Source organism: Eleginops maclovinus, chromosome 6 (genome assembly GCF_036324505.1).
Source record: "Eleginops maclovinus isolate JMC-PN-2008 ecotype Puerto Natales chromosome 6, JC_Emac_rtc_rv5, whole genome shotgun sequence".
NCBI lineage: Eukaryota > Metazoa > Chordata > Actinopteri > Perciformes > Eleginopidae > Eleginops > Eleginops maclovinus.
In genome coordinates this window covers 1,988,417-2,011,538 of record NC_086354.1, presented here as the reverse complement: position 1 = coordinate 2,011,538, position 23,122 = coordinate 1,988,417, and the positions used below count along the sequence as shown (strand labels likewise).

At 43.0% G+C, this 23,122-nt stretch overlaps 1 protein-coding gene across 2 annotated transcripts; it reads left to right on the top strand.

The window, feature by feature from the left end:
- The first annotated feature begins 530 nt into the window (after positions 1 to 530).
- fam151a (family with sequence similarity 151 member A) lies at positions 531 to 22,763 on the top strand. Of its 2 annotated transcripts, XM_063886005.1 has the most exons (13): positions 531 to 769; positions 884 to 1,041; positions 3,274 to 3,423; positions 5,098 to 5,247; positions 5,319 to 5,487; positions 6,389 to 6,446; positions 7,687 to 7,776; positions 14,590 to 14,666; positions 14,968 to 15,104; positions 15,540 to 15,710; positions 18,517 to 18,623; positions 19,468 to 19,647; positions 20,733 to 22,763. In XM_063886005.1, exons 1-13 carry the CDS (start codon positions 729 to 731, stop codon positions 20,910 to 20,912), a joined length of 1,668 nt encoding a protein of 555 aa, XP_063742075.1. In that variant the 5' UTR covers positions 531 to 728; the 3' UTR covers positions 20,913 to 22,763. The 2 variants fall into 2 exon arrangements, 1 of the variants encoding a protein (XP_063742075.1); XR_010166016.1 differs by lacking the exon at positions 18,517 to 18,623.
- The last annotated feature ends 359 nt before the right edge of the window (positions 22,764 to 23,122 follow it).

The following is a 23,122-nucleotide window of genomic DNA, read 5'->3' as shown; positions in this document are numbered from 1 at the left end:
TTAGGACAAATATATCTTATTTCTCTTGAAGAAATATGAATCACTGATACAGTATGCTAAACTGAATTGTATTTATTTAAACATCTTCCTCAGCTTTATGAGATTTCAAGGAAACGAAAGCCTGTCATTGACATTTGAAAAGACACATTGTAATTATTAAGTAGAAATATTTGATCACTTTTACCAAAATCCCTAATGAAATTCAAACATACTTACTTTTTTAACATTAAGATTACTGGCAACTTGTTGAAACTGTTACAGATATTAAAATACATTTTGTTTTGTAGACAAATCATGAGCTGAAACATCAACATGGAAAAAAACTTAAACAATTAAAAAATGTTTTAATATAAATGTGTAAACAACATTCTTAATGTCAGGAAACTTTCAATACATTTTCTTATTTTCTATATTTTCAAATTGGCCTGTTGAAAGTCTTTATATGTCATTGACCCAAACAGTATAATCAAGCAGGCAGAGATTTAAATATTGTTTCCTCTTTATTGACCTGTAAATCTTCCGGGAAATGACTGAGCGCCAGGAAGGGTGAGCTGCCATATGATCGGGTGTTTTTAACCTAAGTCGGGACCTTCAGGGCGATACGGCTCTTTGCTCTGTGCTCACACCTCTGCTCTGTAGATAAGACTTATCTGTCCCTGTGTTGTAAGACAGTTCTATGCAAACATCTGGAGATTTTTGATCCAGCACAGCAAGAGCAGCAGGACAGAATGGCAGAAACAGAGGAGAGCGACCGAGGCACAGAGGAAAGGTCAGTGGCTGAACACTCAGTAAAATCACTGACAAAGATATCATCAAATCTCTCTTCTTGAATGCAACATGTGATTTCATTTGCGTGGGATCAGTTCTTGTTGTGTTCCTGCAGGACGAAGCCCTACCACCAAGCTCTGCCAGCAGCACCAAAGAGTGAGCTTTACCTGGGCTGTTTGACTAAAGCACACCTGATCATGATCTCTGTGGCTGTTGGACTCATCCTGCTGATCATAATCATTACTGTCGCTGCCGTGCTCCTCACAAAGTCAGGTACAAACAAGAGTTCTACCAAGAGCTGATACTGCCATTTAGTCAGAAAAACATGTCTGATGTCACAAAGTCCCAGACGTGTTGCTTATCAACAAGCCTTGTTAGACACATGCGTTCCTGATTCAGGCTTGTAATCATGTCATAGTGAAAGTAATAATGTGCAGTGTGTCTGACCCAGGCGTGGTTGTTTGTAAAAAGAGGCTCCAAAATATTCCGAAACATCTCACACTTCTTTCTACTGAAGGCAGAACTGATCACATCTTATTTAAATTCCTATAGTGTGGTAATGTGTTTACTGACTCACGATCACTTATTAGACCTGAATTGTTTCCTCACTATGGCAGTATAATGCATTCCATTGAGAAAATACATGTCATTGTTCTTCTGAAATAACAGAATATTTATTTAATTATTGTAATTTCTTTATTAGGAAAGATTAAATATTGGCTGTTGTTTTACTGAATGTACCACATATCGCACAATCCCAAAAGAACTTGTCATTTAATCTACAGTTTAATGCTCGAAATACATTTGGTAACTTCCAATGAGCAGCAGCAATAAAAGTAGTTAAAAACAAGACAATAATAAAGTTCAGTCAGACAACTTGCGTGTTTCATTAATATGTTTATTAGAAACAGTAGCCTATATAGTTTGAGTTTGGCGTCTAGACTCGGGCCTCATCACTCCACATATTAACATAGAACATTGAGTGATGATTAGATAACTATCCCCCGAGCCCACAGATGGAAGCTGGAGAGGAAGCTGGGGTGGTGATGGGGCAGTCGAGCATCACCAACGTGAACGCAGCAGCAGCAGCAGCAGCGAGGTGAACACATTAGCAGCGTGGAAACAGCAGCAATAGTAGCAGCAGGAGCAGTAGCGAGGCAGAGGTAGGCGGATCCAACAGCTTAAATAGAGCCCCAGATTTGGAGCCGTTGTTTGGTTGACTGCCTGAACTAGCTTGCAGGCTTCGCCCCATTTAGTGAAAATAATAAACACTGTTTTACAGTATTTTAGTCACAGTTATTTTATGAGTCTAATAAACTTGTCAATTCAGGAAAAACAGAGAAGAATTGTTTTTTCATTCAAATGTGTTTTGGACTTCTGAGAAAATAATTTTGTCAATTTATCTATGTATTGTATTGTAATGCATCACCCTTTCTCACCTTGAAGGTTATGCTCACTAACTGTGTCTGTTAATCCATATAGGAAAAAACCATGGGAAAGGCTACAGTATTTTTTAGCAGACTTTTAATGAGACTGAATTATGACAGCAGAGAGGGGCAAATCTGTTTTTGAGTTAAGAGGGAGTGATATAAACTCTGGGAGTCAGTTCAAACTGACTGCATTTCTGTTGTGCTCAGGATGACGTGGTGAGGAACCTGAACTTTATAATGCCATAAAGCTTTATTTGGTTATGACGGTCAAAGTTCTTTAGGTAACACAGGCTGTGAGCAAAAATGGCATCATGCGTCAAACTTATATTTATAGTCTTATTTATATTAGATTTATATGCCCGGAATCAGATTGAGAAGTAATTTATTCACATAAAGAATGTTACAGCGAATAGACAGTGCAGACAAACGTTACATTAAATGGAGAGGCAAGCACACGTTAATACAGAAAAATCTAATAAGTACACATCCACGGAACAGAAAAAAATATATATAAATTAAGGGAACAAATGAAGTAGCAACAGGTGATAACATTAATAGTGTATAATAATTTTTAAAAGGGTTTATTGCAGAGCATCTTTGAGTGGAGTGCCAGCCAGTAATACCACAATACATTGTAAAACAGTAGGAAGTATTTATACTGCGGGTACATACTGCATATGTATTACAGAGAGCAGCAAGTTATAACAAAAAAATGTAATTAATTGAGGTGAGGGTCTGACGAAAAGATCCTATTGGCTGGTCATCAGAAATGTAACTTGACCCCTGCTTGGAGCTCAAGGTCAGGACAGCCTGGCTCTGATCTGCAGTTGTAAACATTCTCTTGATGATTGCCAAACTTACTTTGACATTTCGGCATATGACATTTGCAAGTAATTCTAATAAAATTGTTTGAAATTTGACAAAGGGACAAAAGTAAGAGATGAAGTGCTCTCTGGAAAGTTACAATTACTTAAGATCCTCGCTCACTCTCCAAAAACAACAAAAAATAAGGAATACACAACCTTCCAAATGATGTCAAGTTTACAGGCCTGTGTTTGTCTTCATATCCAATCAGATTCCTCTACTGCTCTTCCCTCGTTTTCTACTGGTGGAGACATGCTGGACTTCCTGGTTCAGTCAGGTGATATCAGCTCCCCTGACGGCCTGATGGCTACCTGGTACCACAGAGCTAACAGCAAGAAGGAAATGAACGACGCCCTCACAAGTAAACACACACACACACACACACACACACACACACACACACACAAAAGAAATTGCATTCTTCTGTTTACAGACTGAAAAAAATGAGACGTTGAGTTTAATTAAATGTCCACAAATGTCATATAAAAATACATTTGAACTGTATTAGGTTAGTTGAAAGCAATAATATTAAGTTTAAATAAAGAAAATATTAGGTTCAACTTAATATTATTGCTTTCAACTAACTTAATACAGTTATATTAAATGTGTGGACATAAAACATTTACTTCAAGTCAACGTTTCAAGATTTTTCCCTGCATACAGTGCCATACACTTAGCTTACAGTACAAGTAATCAAATATTATTGACTAATCCTGTTTGTGCCAGGCAGAAGATTTGACTACCTTGTGACTGACATGCGGTTACAATGTAGGGTGACCAGGTGTCCCTCTTTGTGTGGGACTGCACAGCATTTTTATCATTTGTCCCTCACATTAAGCCGATGTCCCGCATTTGATTGACAGTTGTCCAATTAAAACTTGGCTTTATCCAAAGGTGTTTAGAGAACAGGAGAGGGCTTTCACCATTAGCTGTGTCAGAAGTCAATCAATCAACAGAGAAATGTATTTACTTATGGATGAAGCCATGGAGCGCGACTCCCAGAGTTGTGAGATACGACAGAATTTATTTTCAATTGGTGAACACTTTTTGAAGCGATAGTTCCCCGAAACTTACAAGAAACGCCTGGCTCATAAAGAAAACATCGATCTTTGGGTTTTTCCTTCCTGAAACCAAAAGAGGATTACGAAACAGGCGAGGTAACGGCAGCTGGTTTAATAAACGTTTACCACACTGTGCAGCTCTCGGTCCCACAGGTCAGCAGACTAAGCTAGCTCTGCTCATTTTTCCAGACTCGGATACTGCAAGAGAAAAGGAGAATATTTATGGATGATAGTTTGTTAAAAAAAAAAAAACCACTCTTTAAAACAAATATATTTAATTCCTCCACTTGCATAGTTTGTGCAAACAATTAAACCATAGCTCTTAGCAGTGCAGTAACATGTCCCGCATTGTCCCGCACAAACATAATCTTTATCCCACATTTGGCACCCGGTCACCCTATTACCATGGCGATGGTTTGGGAATGTGAGTTTGTCTTTTTTTAACCCTTTCATAGCGTGCCCTGAGTTCGTGAAGGTTCATTGTCACATTGTGTTCGCCTCTTGTTCAGCAATTATTTGTACTTAGCTCCGCCCTCTCGTGTTACTTCTGGTTGCAGAAAAACCAAATAGTGACAACTACTACTCCGGGCTTCAAAACCGAAATCCACACACCAATAGATGATGTCACAGTGACTACAGCCACCCTCTATTAACAGTTGTGGTTTGAGTGGGATATAGTTGCATATAGATCAACACTTCAGTTGTTAATAGCATATTGGACCAAACACATTGGCCAAAAGAAATCCCAGGACCCATGGACTATTGTTTGACAATAATAAAGCTTTTTAGTGTTACCTGAAAAGGTGTGAAACAGTCATCTCTTGTCTCCAACACCATTTATGCTTATCATCTTGCTAATTGGACTACAGACTATACAAAAGGAAGTCTAAATCCTTATCAGACAGATAGCCAATGGATTCCAAGACGGTTTACATGGCAACATAATGCTCAATTTAAGACATGGTTTGTCTCAGGTAAAGCCATGATCCTGGAGGCTGACATCACTCTGGAGGGTTATGGAACAGCCGATGAGAATCCAATCCCCATCATGGCCCACCCCCCTAACATCTATAGTGACAACACTCTGGACCAATGGATGGATGAGGTGCTGGCCTCTAGAAAAGGTGCTCTACAGTAGAACACATGTGTCGGTTTGTATGTGTCGCTCAGGCGTTAATGCTCTGTGTCCCTGCAGGTATCAAGTTGGATTTTAAGACTCTGGGGTCAGTGGGTTTGTCATTGGACCTGCTCAGTCAGAAGTCAAAGAACAGTAGCAGAGGAATAAACAGGCCCGTATGGATTAATGCAGACATCCTCCAGGGTCCCAACTGTCCAGACTTCCTGCCTCCAGTCAATGGGACCAGGTGAAGAAGACAAATTGTATGTCTTTTGTCCGTCAGAGCTTGTATAGTACCTGTATTAGGCACATTTTTGCTATATTGCCACATTGGAAATATTCCCTACTACAAAGATATCTTTAGATTTAGATTTTCATAAGCGATCCAAGGGGGCGGGGGTGGAATATGCCACAGCAAAAAATAGATATAATAGAATTGAAAGAAAATGTGTAAGTGACACACAACATTAACAACATTTTTTATAAAAACAGTCTATAAAAGGCAACATATTTTTGGCATCTTAGGGCAAATTGTGATGAAAACAGAATATTGTTATTCAAGTGATCTGAGAGTGAATCAGAGCTCCTCTTGGCTCTGTTTTATAATGCTTATAACACTGCAAGTGTCTAAGACGTATAGACTCCAGTCTGTACTTTGTAATAATGGTGATATTGTCAGGGTTTAGCAGGAAGTTGGACCAAGGTGCATTAAAGAAATGAGATGGCAGATAGTGAGCTTTAATTGGCCAAAAAGCTAATAGCACAGAAAAATTAAGAAAAAACCACAAAGGACACTAGGGAAGAAAAGACTTAATACACAATAGGCTTATCACAAGAGAAGACACAGCTGGGGGGGTGGGAGGGGTGTGAAAGACAGGGGCAACAGGTGATCACAATGAGACAATCCTACAGGAGGGAAACGCAGGAAGTAAGAAGCCAGGAGAAAATAAACGTCAAAATAAAACAGGAAATTATAAACACAAAAACTAATATCATAGCAGATATAAATAACGTTTTTGATTGATTGATTGATTTGCTAAAGGGTATTTATTAAAAGGTTATTAAATATAGTGTCTCTAACAGCTGGAAACACTGCCCATCATAACCTACCATACGTTTCTCTCCTCTCTTCCTTCATTTTTCTCCAGTTTTCTGCAGTTGGTTCAGGAAAAGTTTCCGAATGTGACGTTGTCTCCTGGATGGAAGGTATGACATTTTCTCAGCCTAAACTAAGAATCTTGGTGTAATACTTGTTTATTACTTTATAGGCTTTTGAGAAGCACCATTGATGGCAGTCAGGTGGACAGCTGATAGGTCAGCTGGTCTGGTGGTCCAGCTCTTTGGTCCAGATAATAAGTTAAGCTATCATTGTAGAAACACTGTGGTCATGTGAGGCTGAACTGCATTAAAGCTTCAAACCCTGCTGTGCTTCAATAGCATGCTAGCAGGCTAACAATGGCAAAGCGTAAATGCTGAGGTTTAAAAGCAGGTATCATTCATACGACGCTGATCATTTTAATTTAGAGCATTAGTATGCTAAAATGTAATTATTATCAAAATAAGCCAATATCTCAGTGGTACAAGAGAAAAAGTCAGGAGATAATAAGTCAATATGACTCAAAAAGCCATCATCTGAGCCCCATCACTTGTGTTATAGTATAGTTGTAATGTCATTTGATTGTTGTATATTACTGTTTTCTTTTTGCCTCACTTCCCTCTGGTGAAAAGTGACTGATATTTTCCCCCTACAATATTGAATATCTGTGACGTAAAAGCACATCTATCATTACAAGAATAACTATTGGTACTATTTATAATTCTAAAATATATTTACTGTAGATAAAACATGATAATGCTCTCTGGGGTTTCCATTAATTGATAAATATATGCAGCTCTATATGATAAAAAATGTTATGTACTTGTGCCCCTAGCATGCAGCTGGTGCTTTTTATTTATGATGCCCCTCAGACAGCCAAAGTCATAACTGCGTTTGTTCCTTTTACTCATAGCTGATAAAAGCAGAAATGTATGTATGGTTTGATGTTAAATCTTTCCATTCAGGCCGCTCTAGCGCCAAGTGGGACATTCTTTCCCCCACTTGTGTAAAGAAGCTGAGGATAGCAAGGCTGCCCCTCCGTTTGTCCGAAAGCAATATCAGAATCAGAACACCCACAGAAGACATTTATATTGTTACAGCAAAAGTGAAAATAGAGAAAAAAAATAAAAATAAAACACACAGGGCATGCACAAAAAATATAAAATAAGAAAAAATATAAACATTATTGAAAATCTACAAGTTACAGAAAGTAGTTTCTAATAATCTACAAATGAACAGAATAACAAAGATAACAGCTGTTACATCCTCATGGGACGACTCTACTCTAGACCTTCAGTTCTGCTTTTGTCAGAATGATGGTGATTCCTAACCTTGCATAATTTCCGACAGGTAGCCTGTGGACTTTCAATTTTTGACGGGACCTACACTAGGGCAATGGTGGAGGAAATGTACGATATGATCAAAGATGTCCCCCAGAAGGTAAGCTTTTAAGGTCACCCACAGTATTATGCAAAATGCACTTTTAGATGTCTTTTATACATAAACATGTGTCCCTGGTGTGTAAGTACACTCACAAAGTGTCAGAAAATACAACCCTCTCTCTTTTCCTCCTTACCCACATCTCTAAAAATGGGGGTACAAACGAGCTGATCCAGATTTTCTTCGGTTATGATGTCATATCTGAAAAGTGGGCTGGCTTAACATTGAACTCCTGGCAACGTCCCGCCCACGTGACACGTCCCAACCTATCGTCCCCAATATGCAGTCGGCGAGCTGAATCGCCTCCAGTAGCACCTACCGGCTCTTACAAACAAGATGTCTAACGCCGGGATTCCACCGGGTGCATCTGCGCCGCGTTCCGTCTGCGCCGCGGTTTTGTTCCGACATCCGAACGGCGCCATACCCCACCGGGCGTGTTTCAGAAGCAGAGCGTCTTGCGTGCATGGCTCGCAGTTATTGTTGATTTGGTCATATTTCCTGGACATTTGTACTTCTACAAGAAAGTTGTACGCTACGTAGTGAAATGGTTTATGTGTGTCTATTTAAATTGTGTTTATTGTTATTTCCTATTTTGTTGTGTGGTATCCTACTTGAAAGACTACAGAGGGATGGGGGGAGGAGTACAAGCCGGGTTTGGGTGCACCCCGTCAACCAGCGAAGGAGACAACAAGGTGATTTTTATCACCTTGTGGCTGAGCTGAGGCTGGAAAGCCTACGACATCATCAATATTTGAGTGAGATTGAGAGTGAGATTGAGATTGAGAGTGAGAGCAGATGGATGAACTTCTGTCCCTCATGGGCCAAGAAATGACCAGACAATCAACAGATTACAGAGCTGCCATAGAACCCAAGCAGAGACTGGCCGTTCCACTTCCTGCGCTGCGCTTTGCAAGTGCCAAGTGTGCCAAGTATGCCACTATTCGCCCGTTTATTTCGCCCATTTTTACGCGCAAATATATGCGACTATTTAAAATGTGCGAATATAACTGCCTGAAACATAAACATGTTGTAAATATATGAGACCTACGTGTTCAGAATTACTTAACACCATGCATAGTGTAACATCGCTACAATCCCTCCTTGGGATGTTTACAATAATTTGAGACAACATGGCATTTACAATATTGAAGAAATAAGAAATTGGTACATACCTCAAACGCCGTCTCACTGTGCAGAGAGATACTTTTAGAATCAGGGCCATCTGTTTTGCTTTAAAACCACAGGTCCCCAAAAAAGAGAGTAATTGCTCTCTTGAAATTCTGAATTGTGGGGGACCTCGACCACCCAACAAAATGAGTGGGGCGTGGTAGCCAGAATCACCTACAACAACAAAATATTATTTTACATTTATTGTCATTGTTGTAAAAGCAACGCATTTCCGCAGTTGTGTCAGAAATCCCCACAATGCTTCTACTTTATTGTCATTGCCCAGGCTAAAGTTATTTAAACAATGAAATGCAGTTTGGCATTGAACCAGTGGACATGCAATACACTACAGTTGTGGTATACAGCATGGACAAAAACATTAAATGTGTATGGGCATAGAGACACATGGTTGCAGTCTTTGTCCATGTGTCGTGGCACACTTTCAATGTCCTCATTCACACGTTTGGTGATACATGGTGTGTACTACAATGAGAGATGGCCATACTGCTCTCGATGGTAGAGGGGGAATAGCGTCTCCTCTGGTGTGGCATCTCCTCGCTTTGGTGGAATTTGGAGTACATTCTTCAGGTTTGAGTGGACAACTCAAAACTCAGTAGCTCTAATAGCTGCAACTACAGCTTAAAAACTGTTTTATATTTGTATTACCAATATTGCGAAAAATCTATTAGTTTAAAATGTTTTGGCCTGTTGGCTACTTACTGCTCTACAATACACACACTGGTTTCTCAACGATAGAGTATCCTAATATGAAAAATAATCACATCGACCTACCTGTTGTGCGGGTGTGGTAGGCCAAGATCTCCTGACTTCAAATATATACCCGAAGGTCCTGAAGTAAAAGGTCAGCTGTAGGGACGTTAATTAGTCTGCCCCGTTACCACTCGAGGCTCCTTTCCATGGTTTCTAACCTGCCAGTAAACGGTTTGGTGAAATAGGGGAGAGAAAGAAAATTGGTTGGTAAGTGTGAAAGAGCTTGCACAACCTCAGTTTAGGCTAGATGCTAATACTTTTATTTGTGTTGGACTGTAGCAATATGCTGGGCCCTTACCTCATTATTGTGGATTGGACCACAGCAGGACCAGCAGTCTTGTGCAGTCATTTAATGTCATTTTGACAGGCATGATTACATTTCTCATGGACATTTTTCTATTATTCCACAAGAAACGTCTTCTTCTTCTTTTTCTTCTTCCCGTATCTTCCCATTTCGTTGCTGTGAAACATGAATGCAGAAGACAGGGTAGCACCTCAAAACTCTGGAGAACAGACAGCTGTTGTTAACCAGCTGGTGCAATTAAAGTAAAGCAGAACTTGCAATAAGCTACATTACATAAAAAGATTGTAAATGATCTTAAAGATATAATAAAAAAAGCTAAAGATTTGAACCCAGGTCCCCAGATTGGCAGACCCACAACATAACCACTACTCCACAAGCAGAATGCTGCTTCAGTAGGTTAGATTGATTATATGATGATCATATTCAAAGGGTAAGGCAATATTATTTTAAGAGACAATGAAGGCAGGTTATATTGATTTATTTGTATTGATTATATTCAAAGGCAAATTAATACTTTGTCCTCTCAAACTGGAATAATGTAGCCTACAACTCACAGCACAGCCTCACAAATCAGGAAATTTTCATCTACACATTGCTTAGGTCTGGATTTACTCTTCACTGATTGGTTACAGAAACTTTGAACTTAGTGGCTATGTAAATCAGAAGGAGAGGCTCATTATCATATAAAAAAACGTCTGTATATACGTGTGAATATACGCACATATACAGGTGATCAAATTGGTTGTATTGAACGATTTGACTCGAACTCCCCCTCGCATCACCCGGCCCTCACAATCATTGCATACAGCATAGCGAGGATCCTCTTCATACACTTTGAAGAACGACCAAACAGACGACATCGCTGCTCCCTCACCAAAGGCAAAGTCAAACTGACTTGTTTTGCCGCCTCCAGCACATACTTCGGCACATTATGTGACGTTTAAATGTATGCGCTCATGCAAAAACAAACATCCCCGCCCCCACACTCACATGTAAGCCATTACACACGTCAAATACACAGGAATGGTTATCGGCCTGTTCACATCGGCCCTATTTTGACATCGGAACAATACCGATGTGTACATTTTTTTCTTCTTCTTCTTGACCATATCGGCCGATATAATATCGGTGGCCGATATGTCGTGCACCACTAGGGATCTGTTTGGTATTTTGAGCAAAACACTTGACATGTTTTGTATTTATCTGAGATTTATCTGATAACATCCATGGAAGAAAAGATTCCCCTGTATTATTAAGTACCAAACAGTGTGGAGAGGGAATTTGTATTGGACCAATGAGATTCATTTACACAGCAAATGAAAAACCAGGAAGGTAAATGGTGACTATCCACTGGGCTACTAACTAGCTAGCTAATGATTTGATATGGCTATTAAATCTTTGTATCAACTCCTCTCTGACATCTGACCGTTACCCTTTTGATATTGCACCTTTTGAGTTTTGATAGTTCAAAAAAGAAAATGCCATCAGTGTCTGCCTGACACTCTTTAAAGTACATGCCTTACAGAACTGCTCTGCAATGGTCATCATGCATCTGTTTATATTTCATGAGATAGATATTTATTCATTTATTTATGTATTAACATCACACTGGTACGTAGTTGCGCTTTGTCACCAATCCTGTTTGTGATATTCATGGACAGGATTTCGAGGCGTAGTCGTGGGGGAGGGGGTCTGCAGTTCGGTGGGCTAAGGATTGCACCGCTGCTTTTTGCAGATGATGTGGTCCTAATGGCTTCATCGGTCTGTGACCTTCAGCACTCACTGGATTGGTTCGCGGCCGAGTGTGAAGCGGCTGGGATGAGGATCAGCACCTCCAAATCTGAGGCCATGGTTCTCAGCAGGAAACCGATGGACTGTCCACTCCAGGTAGGGAATGAGGCCTTACCCCAAGTGAAGGAGTTCAAGTATCTCGGGGTCTTGTTCTCGAGTGAGGGAACAATGGAGCGTGAGATGGGCCGTAGAATCGGAGCAACGGGAGTGGTACTGCAGTCGCTTTACCGCACCGTTGTGACGAAAAGAGAGCTGAGCCAGAAGGCAAAGCTGTCTACCGGGCCATTTTGGTTCCTACCCTCTATGGTCATGAAGGATGGGTCATGATCGAAAGAAGGAGATCGCGGATACAAGCGGCCGAAATGGGATTTCTCCGCAGGGTGGAGGGACTCGGAGTAGAACCACTGCTCCTTCGCGTTGAAAGGAGCCAGTTGAGGTGGTTCGGGCAGCTAGTGAGGATGCCACATGGGCGCCTCCCTAGGGAGGTGTTCCAGGCACGTCCAGCTGGGAAGAGACCGAGGGGTAGACCTAGGACCAGGTGGGGGGGTTATATCTCTTCGCCGGCCTGGGAGCGTCTTGGAATCCCCCAGTCAGAACTGGTTGATGTGGCCAGGGAAAGGAAAGTTTGGGGCTCTCTGCTGGAGCTGTTACCTCCGCGACCCTGGCGGAAAAGCGGGAGAAGATGGATGGATGGATGGTACGTAGCTATATGTCTCAACTCGAGTCAGATTTAATAGCTCATTCTGGTTCATTCAGTCCAATAGGTCTGTGTGAACAGTTTGATATGGTCAATATATGTTTTTAATAATACAGGTATTAACGTTTAATACATTGGAATAAATTGCAAAAGGAGACGAAACGCATAAAAATTCATTGTATGTAAAAAAAAAAAAATATCTAATTCAAGGAAAACAATGTTTGAAAGCAGACCAGTGGGATCTACATTGCATCCATCATCGTAGCTCTACTGTGTGTGTTGTTCCAGCAAAAGAATACATGTTTCCCCATATAAATTGAGGCCAGGTGAAGAGACAGCTGGAGAAACTACACCAAGGCAAATCTGCAGGCCCGGACGGCATCAGCTCCAGGGTTCTGAAGACCTGCGCCAGCAAGCTGTCTCCTGTTCTTCAACACCTGTTCAACCTGAGCCTTTTCCTGGAGACCATCCCGGTGCTGTGGAAGACGTCCTGCGTTGTTCCTGTCCCTAAAAAGACGACTCCTTCTGGGCTCAATGACCATCGGCCGGTAGCTCTCACATCTCATGTGATGAAGGTGCTGGAGAGACTGGTCTTGTCCCATCTCAGACCGCAGGTGAGATCATATCTAGACCCTCTGCAATTTGCCTATCAGTCTCACCTGGGGGTGGACGATGTCATTATCTACCTGCTGCAGCGTGCTCACTCGTACCTGGATGGGTCGGGGTGCACTGTGAGAATCACCTTCTTTGATTTCTCCAGTGCATTCAACATTATCCAGCCATGGCTACTGAGAGACAAGCTGCAGGCTATGAGGGTAGACGAGTCCACCATCTCCTGGATTACCAACTACCTCACAGACAGGCCACAATATGTCCGGCTGGGCAGTGTTCTCTCTGATGTGGTGGTTGGCAGTACAGGAGCCCCTCAGGGGACTGTGCTGTCTCATTTCCTGTTCACCTTATACACCACTGACTTTAAATACAACTCAGAGTCATTTTTCGGGTGACTCTGCAGTGGTAGGTTGTATAAGGGATGGAAGGGGGGAGGAGGAGTAAAGAGCACTGGTGGAGGAATTTGTGGAGTGGACTGGGAAAAATCATCGGCTTCTGAATGTGGCCAAGACCAGAGAGATGGTCATTGACTTCAGGAGGAAGAGGACGTCTCCACTGCCCCTGTGCATTCTGGGAGAGGATGTGGCTGTAGTGGAGGATTACAAGTACCTTGGAGTGCACCTCAAAAACGGACTGAACTGGAGGGCCAACACTGACGCTGTTTACAAGAAGGGGATGAGCCGACTCTATTTCCTGAGGAAGCTGAGATCCTTCAACGTGTGCAGCAAGATGTTGGAGATCTTCTACCAGTCTGTTGTTGCTAGTGCACTCTTCTTTGCTGCCGTCTGCTGAGGGGGCATCATCAGAGCCGGTGACACCAGCAGAATCTATAAACTGATCAGGAAAGATGGCTCTTTCATCGGCATCAAATTGAACCCTTTTGAGGCTGTGGTGGAGAGGAGGACTCTGAACAGACTGTTGTCCATCATGGATAACCCCACCCACCATCTCCACCTGCAGCTGGACAGACAGTGGAGCTCCTTCTCCAACTGACTGCTCCAGCTCCGCTGTCACAAGGACAGGTACAGGAGAACATTCCTGCCCACTGCAATAACTCTGTATAACAACTCACCTCTGGCTGAAAGATAACTCTCTGCTCCATAGCCTGTCTGTAAACTGGACTTAACATGCACTCCTTCACACTTAACATTGTACATTTACACTATATTAATATTACCTTTTTGTATATTTGTATATTTCATATTCATTTTTATTTGTACTTTATTTTTTGGTTCTAATTATTTGTATTTGTTTTGCTTCTCTTTGTATTTCGCTGCTGCAACGCAAAAACTTTCTAAATAAAGTGCTTCTGATTCTGATTCTGATATGTCTCTTAGGTAAAACAACTAATTGACTTAAAAACATGCAGTAATATAAACATATTCTAGATATTTTCTAAGGGCTTTCTAACAACTCTATTATGTGGTAGCTAAGAAGTCAATGTGAGTTTTAAGCTCATGTGTGTCTCCAGGTGACCTTCCCTGTCCATGCTCTGTTGGTTCGAAGTGGCTGGCAGCACATCAGCTGGCTTCTCAGCCAGTCGTCACGGTAACACAGACACCTTCCATCTGCATTATGGCAATGAGGAGAAATCAATCAGTTATTAATGAGAATGAACACATCTTATTCACAGAGAATCATTTACAGCCTGCATTCCCACGATCTCTGCTGATTTATAACACGCATCAGTTCATAAAAGTTTCAAATGATGTGCTGACCACACAGAAAAGATCATCAGCAACCATAAATCATGAAACATCAGTAATGCGACTGATTTATTCATATTGGTGTGTTCAGTTAGAATGGTAACCCACCTGATGAGTAACTGAGTGTGTTTCGGTGTTTCCAGCTTCAGTCTGACGCTGTGGCAGGGCTCCATCCAGCCAAACATCAGTGATCTGCTGTTCATCCGGGAGAACAGCCACCCTGCCAGGGTCTACCACGACATCTACGAACCAACTCTGTCTAACTTCAAACAGGCTGCAAGTAAGGAGGAGCTGAGACACCATGAGGTGGTCCAGTCACTAAGAGGACCTCTGTGTGTGTGTGTGTGTGGGGGGTGTGTGTGTGTGTGTGTGTGTGTGTGTGTGTGTGTGTGTGTGTGTGTGTGTGTGGTGTGTGTGTGCGTGTGCCATGTGCGTGTGTGTGGTATCTGAATACCTTTTGGCTGCAAAATGTGCAATTTAACTCATGACCTGTACCTAAATGTAACTCTAACTCTCTTATTTTTGTATTCAAACCTTTTTATTTTATTTTTTATAGATTGCTACTACATGGCATTGCTCATAAAGATAAATCATACATTATTTTTGTTTGGATCTTCTAATTATCGCCATTTTGTATGTCAGAAGTGAAAAATAATTTTCCCCAGAGTGAGAAATAACTTTCAGTTTACTTATTGATTTATGACGTGTTTTTCAGGGCAGCAGGGACTTCTGAGGAGATTCTACCCTGGAGGAGACCTGATGGACTTCCTGTATCCAAACCACAACTCCAACTCTGGGTTCCTGTCCAAGGTCCCACGGCGCAGCAGCCTGGACGTCCGCTGGGTCAGAGTCACTGACCGGACCTCCCTGCTGGAAACACTTTCAGGTACATACAAACATAAAGTGTTTCCAAATTTAAACATTCACTTACATCCTTTTCTGTTTCCACTTAACGCAGAGTTGGTGGTGTGGTTCACCGGACATCTCAGGTGGTGTTCACATTCAACCACTGGATCCATAAGCCATTTAACATTTCATTGTATTTCAGCTGGTGGATGGTAAATTGTAGATGGCAAAATGTGAATGGTTTATTGCCATACAAAAGAACATTTTGTTGGGCCTGCAGTCTTTTGAGGTAAAGGAGGTAGGTTTATAAGCGTTATAGGGAAGTGGTCTATCTTGATTGACAGTCTGGTAACAAACTCAATACTTTCGAGCCATTTTTGTAGGATTTGAAAATCACTGAGGCCATGTGGTTGTAGAATACATTACTCTTGAGCAGCTGTAACAGCGTTATAACCCAGTGAGGGATCAATTAAGTTCTTATTGGATCCATCTCATGATCATTGTTTCGTGTCTGTCATGTCCTTGTGTTGTGTGTTTTATTTTGAAATGTTTTCCCTCTTGTTTCATGTTAAGCTTCACTTCCTGTCTAAGTTTCCCTCCTGTGCCTGATTGTGTCATTGTGTTCACCAGTTGCCCCTGTGTTTCTCCTCCCCCTTCTAGCTGTCTCTTGTCTTGTGATTACCCATGTGTATTTAGTCCCTGTTTCCCTTTTGTCTGTTGTTCGGTCGTCATAATTTCTTCCCTGATCTTGTCCAAGATACCTGCCTGTTCCTGTCGCCCTTCATGTCTGAAGCTAAGTGTTTTTCATGTCCTGTGTTCCCCTTGCTTCGTGTTTTCATCAACAGCTTTTGAATAAAGCTCGCTTTTTGTTTGGACCTTTACCTGCCTCTCCTTGATTTACTGCACCTGGGTCCTGTTTCCCCAACCCTGACAGAATAACCGAACACCGATGGATCCAGCAGTACTTCTTGAGGATGCTCTTGTGGAATTTTCCTACCACATTTTATGTATTTATGGAGAGTGGAGGAGAGCAGGTTCTAAAGAGGCTCAGGACGCAGCTCTCCTTCAGATAAGCCTTGGTTAGAGAGCTCACTGCCGGACTATTTAAGGACATTTGTCACTTCCCAAGAAAGCCTGCACCCTGTCCTTAAACCTCGTGTCACAGCAGCCAAGCCTCCTGCAGCCAAGCCTCCTGCAGCCAAGCCTCCTGCAGCCAAGCCTCCTGCAGCCAATCCTCCCGCAGCCAAGCCTCCCGCAGCCACGCCTCCTGCAGCCAAGCCTCCCGCAGCCACGCCTCCTGCAGCCACGCTTCCTGCTCAGGTTTTGGCCCTAGCAGCCACGTTCCCGGTTGCAGTTCCGGCCCATGTTTCCAGGCCCAGCCCTGGCCACCATGCTTCCAGCTGCGGTCCAGCCGACTCCAGTCCCGCCTGCCCTGTTGCCGGCCCGGCCGACTCCAGCCTCGCCTGTCCAGTCGACTCCAGCCTCGACTCCAGCCTCGCCTGTTGAGTCGACTCCAGCCTCGACTCCGGCCTCACCTGTCCAGTCGACTCCAGCCTCGCCTGTCCAGTTGACTCCAGCCTTGACTCCAGCCTTGACTCCAGCCTGCGACTCCACCTCGACTCCAGCCTCGACTCCACCTCGACTCCAGCCTCGCTGCCATCCCGACTCCAGCCTCGACTCCGGCTCGCCTGTCCATCGACTCCAGCCCTTCGTCACCGTGCTCAGCCTGCCGTCAGTCGACTCCAGCCTCACCTGTCCAGTCGACCCTAGCCTTGACTCCAGCCTTGCCTGTCCAGTCGACTGCAGCCTCGCCTGTCCAGTTGATTCCAGTCTCGCCTGTCCAGTCGGGGGTCCTGCCGTCACCTTTCGGATGGGGTCCCGCCAACACCCTGCACCTGCTCCTTGGGTCCGTCCGGGTGTCCTGGGGTCCGCAACCCTGCCCTGTTCCGATGGGGGTCCCGCCAACATGTTATGGGCTCCTCCCTTTCCGATGGGGGTCCCGCCAACATCTGCTCCTGTTCAGATGGGGGGCCCGCCAACTCCTACAACCCGTCAAGTTCGTGGTCCCCTCCGACACCTGTTCAGTTGGTGGTCCCACCAATCCATGTCCCTGTCCAGTCGGGGGCCCCGCCGACTCAAGCTCATGTCCCGCCGACTCTAGTTCATGTCCCGTCGGTGGAGCTGCTGGCCCCTGCACCTGCCTCTTTGGGGGTCCTGCCAGTACCACCCCAGAGGCGTCTTGTCATCTTCCAGTCCGTCCTACAGCCCATCCTCCAGAGGCGTCTCGCCGCCGTTCCAGGCCGTCCTCCGGAGCTGTCTCGCCGCCTTCCAGGCTGTCCTCCGGAGCTGTCTCGCCGCCTTCCAGGCTGTCCTCCGGAGCTGTCTCGCCGCCTTCTAGGCCTTCCTCCGGAGTTGTCTCACCGCCTTCCAGGCCGTCCTCCGGAACTGTCTCGCCGCCCACCGGAGCTATTCCACCCGTCCTCCAGGTCGTCCTCCGGAGCTATCCCACTGTCCTCCAGCTCGTCCTCAAGAGTTTGTTCGCCACGGTCTACGCCCCTACCTCCACCCATGTCCCCGCCCCTGTCTCCGGCCTCCGGAATTCCCTCGCCGTGGCCTCCGCCCATGTCTCCGGCCTCCAGAGTTCCCTCGCCATGGTCTTTGCCCCTGTCTCAGGCCCCCGGAGTTCCCTTGCCACAAGCCCTGTCCATGCTCTCTCGTCCTCTGCCTTGCCCCGGGTAGTCCGCCCGAATCCCGCCTCCAGACCCCCTCCACCCACCCTTTTGGCGTTGGTCACGCTAACCCTGTTCACATTTACTGTTCTGTTTATAACGTGTGTGTGTTTCCAGGTGTTGATGGGGGCATGTTGGTGGTTCAGGTGGTGTCTGACAGTAATCAACCTGGAGTCCCTCTGGTGGAAGGTTCACAAAATAGCTCAGAAGCCCTCACACTGGAGGTATATATATATATATATACATACACTTTTTTTTAAAAAGCCAATAGGATCATTAAAAATAATTATAAGTTCGGGGCTGAGGCCTAAATTCCAACAATGAGTTAGCATTTTACCACTTCAGGTTCTCTCGTCTCAAAGTCAACAGTTTTTTTAACGTGTTTTTGGTAAGATGCCTGAAATAAGGTCTGTGGTTAACACAAACTGAAGAGATTTTCAGGTTTTCTTGTACGACAGAAAAGGAAATCAGTTAATGCCCAACTGGTGAATGTCTGAAGCTTCTATGGGTCATAAAAACAGCAGTTGCTAACAAGTGGCTAAATGAGACTACTAAACGTTGTCATGCTGAACATGAGCTAGCTTTAGCTTGGCAGTGGTGATGCGTAGCCATGAGACTGTGGTGCAGTTTTTTTTTTATAGCGTTACGTTAGCTTTTTACTTCAGGAGATTGCATTTATACTTTAAAATCATAAAGTGGTGTTAATATGTGATGAATATCCTGCTGAACGAACTGGTAACTATAATAAACATGTGTCTGCCTTTTTGCAGTATTCCAAAATCCAATGCAAAAATTCTGTTGCCTTTTACTCAAGGGAGCCGCTGCGATGCTAACTCCTTCTGACAGAAGACATCTTCAGACCGCAGTCTGAACTCTTCCTACATCTCATTGTTAGAGCACACCACTCTGTGCTTTAAATATTAATAACTGAAAAGCATGATAGCGGCTATGGTGATGTCCAATTGCTCTTATCCCCCTAAGTGTGTTTCTGTTTTTTCAGGTGAGGCCATAAAACTGGTGGACAAATTATGAACTCTAAATCTATAGTGTGTGATTGTGTGTTTGCAGGAGCTCCTGGAGCTGCTGGGCCAGAGAGCTGAGGCACCCTGGGGTGTTTACCTGCGAATCCACTCTCAGCAGCTTCTAGAGGCTTCTCTCACACTGCTGCACTCAGCCTACAGCGAGGAGAAGCTCTACAGGCCAGTGTGGATCAGCAGGGAGGGCTCCCACAGCCTAGACAACAACCAGGTATTGGGCTTCCTTAATTCAGTTTTATTGATTTTATTACCAGGAGTTGTTTTCATTTCATGCTTATACTGTATATTTTGAATTGACATTTTCTGGATTCTTTATTATTTAGAAAAAAGCACTTTGAGCTGCTTTATGCAAAACTGAAATGTAAAAACTATAATAAAACCCTATAGAAACTTCGATTGTACCATATAAAGATTATAAGAAAATGTCAAGCCAATATATCAAAACGGAAGATCTACGAGCTACCAAATGCTTTGATCTCATGATGGTTTTTGCTTTTAATTTTCTTTATCCTGTTATTTAGAAAAAAAGGACTTTAAAAACACTGAAACAACTATGTGGATGATGCCGCCTGACCAGCACCTTTTTGTTGAGAAAAGGTCAATATCAGGCCTATATATATCCAACTAATGTGTCATACTGTAGTTAAAGGAACTACAAAAAGCTTTTAATGTTGTGTAGATTTTGGAATCCCTGAGGAAAAAGTGGTAGTGTTTTCCTTGAACGAAGACTGCATTTCCCATGAGCACCACTGCCTAGTTTCCATAAAGATCATGATCTGTGTAGCTGTCTATGTCTGGCTATTTGATTTGGAAGCAAGTAAAAGAAAGACGCAACTTGGTCATAAATACGTTAACTCACATAAGTGTCCGAAATTCTTAACGTAATCCAACTTTCTGTTAGCCCGGTACATGTTGGTCATCATGCTCAACATCACAGAAAGCTTTGCTGTGACCTATAGGGAATGCGAATCTGTCATTGCCAATGGGAACTCGTCCATCTTTGGAGGATACGACTGCAACCTGTACAGCAAGAGTAGCTCAAACCTTCCCACTTTAAGCGTTTTTTAACAGCCACTCTAATGAGCAAAACAGAAAAGGACTATGGCATTACATTTGATCGTCTTAGCCGTCTTACATCTGTCCGGATGATTCTATAGTTGTACTTGAACCTGTAGATCTGAAGGTCCGGACTCCTTGCAGGAGCTGTTGTTCAAGTGTTGTAATCGTGTTTGTGTTCAATGACATTCACTACGCTCTGGCTGATCTCCTTTGGTAACCTGGTCCTTTCTCTTCCAGCTGTTTGTATCCACAGTAGAGAGGCTGTTCCCGTACGTCACGCTGGTCCTGAAGCAGCAGAACCCGCCTGCTGTATCTCAGAGGGTGGCTCTGAATGTGAACACAACACTTAAAGGGGTGTTCCTGTTATTGAATTCATGTATCTATACTGTGTCAGATGTGAGGGGGGGAATATTGTAAAAAATAAAATAAATGTAAGAATGTCACTCATACATCTTTCATACCTAGTCATTTGCAAAAGCATGTTGTATGGATATCATGGTTATGCTTGAGGAAAGGTCGGAGGACATTTTCTGATTGACCATGGATGTGAATGAAGATATTTTTTGTGCAGTTGGATTCCCCATTATAGGTTCATGATAAACTGTTAAATACCTTGGCCGCGGTGGAATTGTCTGTATATCTTAGGAAGGTTCCTAACAAAGTGAAATGACCTGTAAGTACCTCAATTGCAGCCATGATAAGAGCTGTTTGAATTCTCTATGATAGGAAAGGAGCTTGGAAACGTCCTTTATAACCTCCTTTATCTTAGGAAACACTGGACCTTCCTTTATGAAAGGAAAGGAGAAAATGCTGTCCCACAATGAATTGGTCGCAACTTTTACTTTGACAGAACATTCGGCCGTTCACAGAAACAGTCGATTCTGACAAGATATGCGTCTCATGAATGTTACGGTGCTTACAGTAATAAGCATCTTGAAACGTATGCCTTAACTTGCTAAAGTGCTTTGTTTTTAACAATCAGCACTATATTACTCAAAAGGGGAAATATGAACGTTACTTTTTTACTGAAGTGATCAAATAAAGTCCACATTTCAGTGTTTTCACTTTCTTTTTTGTACAATTCCAACCTGATGAAAAAGATTACAGTACAGTACTACATTATAACATATCAGCATATCATATGTTATATATGAACAACATATCTAACTCTGAGTGTTATTATTCACCTCCGAGTGGAGTAGAAGTAAAAAGTAACAGTAAAGGTCTCCTATTATGGTCTTTTACGGCATATATTATAGGTCTCAAATACATTTTTTTGTCTCTGAAGTGTTTTGCTCAAAATACAAAACAGATCATGCATTTTAGCATGTCCGCTATTCCTCTGTTTCAGCCCGGTTTTCGAAAGTGCTGACAGTCCCTTTCATACAAATGAGCTGCTGCTGGCCACTCCCCTTTGCAGTGTCATGATCTCTCTGTCTGAAGAGAGAAGTTTCTAACTGGGAAAGTCAGCTAAACGCTGTCATATTATGTTCCAAACCACATCCAGCATTATTTCTGAAACACTTCTCAGTGTTTACCACTAGAACAGAGACATTATATGTATTATACAGTGGTATGCAAAAGTTTGGGCACCCCTTAGGAAAACCACTGCATCAGTTTGTCACTTGCTGAGCTTTTGAAGCAGCAACTTCATTTTAACATATGTTATACCTTATGGTAACAGAAACATCTCAGTAGTGAAATAACTTTTATTGGTCAAACAGAAACATGTTTATGTGCATTCAAACACAAATAGGCATGTGCATAAATTTGGGCACCCCTAAGAAATAATTCCATTAATATTTAGTATTGCCTCCTTTTGCTGCAATAACGGCCTGTAGACGCCTCCTGTAGCCACAGACAAGTCCCTTAAGCCTGGCAGGTGGTATTTTGGCCCATTCTTCCACACAAAACGTCTCCAGTTCAGTCAGGTTTCTTGGCCTCCGTGCATGGACAGCCTTCTTCAAATAAATCCATACATTTTCAATGATGTTAAGGTCTGGGGACTGGGATGGCCATTCCAGAACATTGTACCTGTGCTTCTGCATGAATTCCTTGGTGGATTTTGATCGGTGCTTAGGATCATTGTCCTGCTGAAAAATCCAACCCCGGCGTAGCTTCAACTTTGTGACTGACTCTAGAACATTCTTGTCAAGAATCTCCTGGTACTGTAAGGAATTCATGTGGCCCTCAACTTTAACAAGTTTTCCAGTACCTGTGCTAGCCACACAGCCCCATAACATGATAGATCCTCCACCAAATTTTACAGTGGGCAACAAGTCCTTTTCATTGAATGCAGTGTGTTTTTTTCGCCATGCATACCTGTTCATGTTATGACCAAATAACTCAATCTTGGTCTCATCTGACCACAGTATTTTGTTCCAAAATGCTTCTGGCTTGTCCAGATGTGCTTTTGCATACCTCATGCGACTCTTCTTGTGATTAACACTCAGGAAAGGCTTTTTGCACATCACCCTTCCAATGAGCTCTTCCTGGTGCAAAGTACGCTGGATTGTGGAACGGTGAACAACTACACCATCAGCAGCCAGATGTTGTTGTAGTTCTCTGGAGGTGGTCTGTGGCTTCTCTGTGACCATTTTCACCATCCTTCGCCTGTGCCTTTCCCC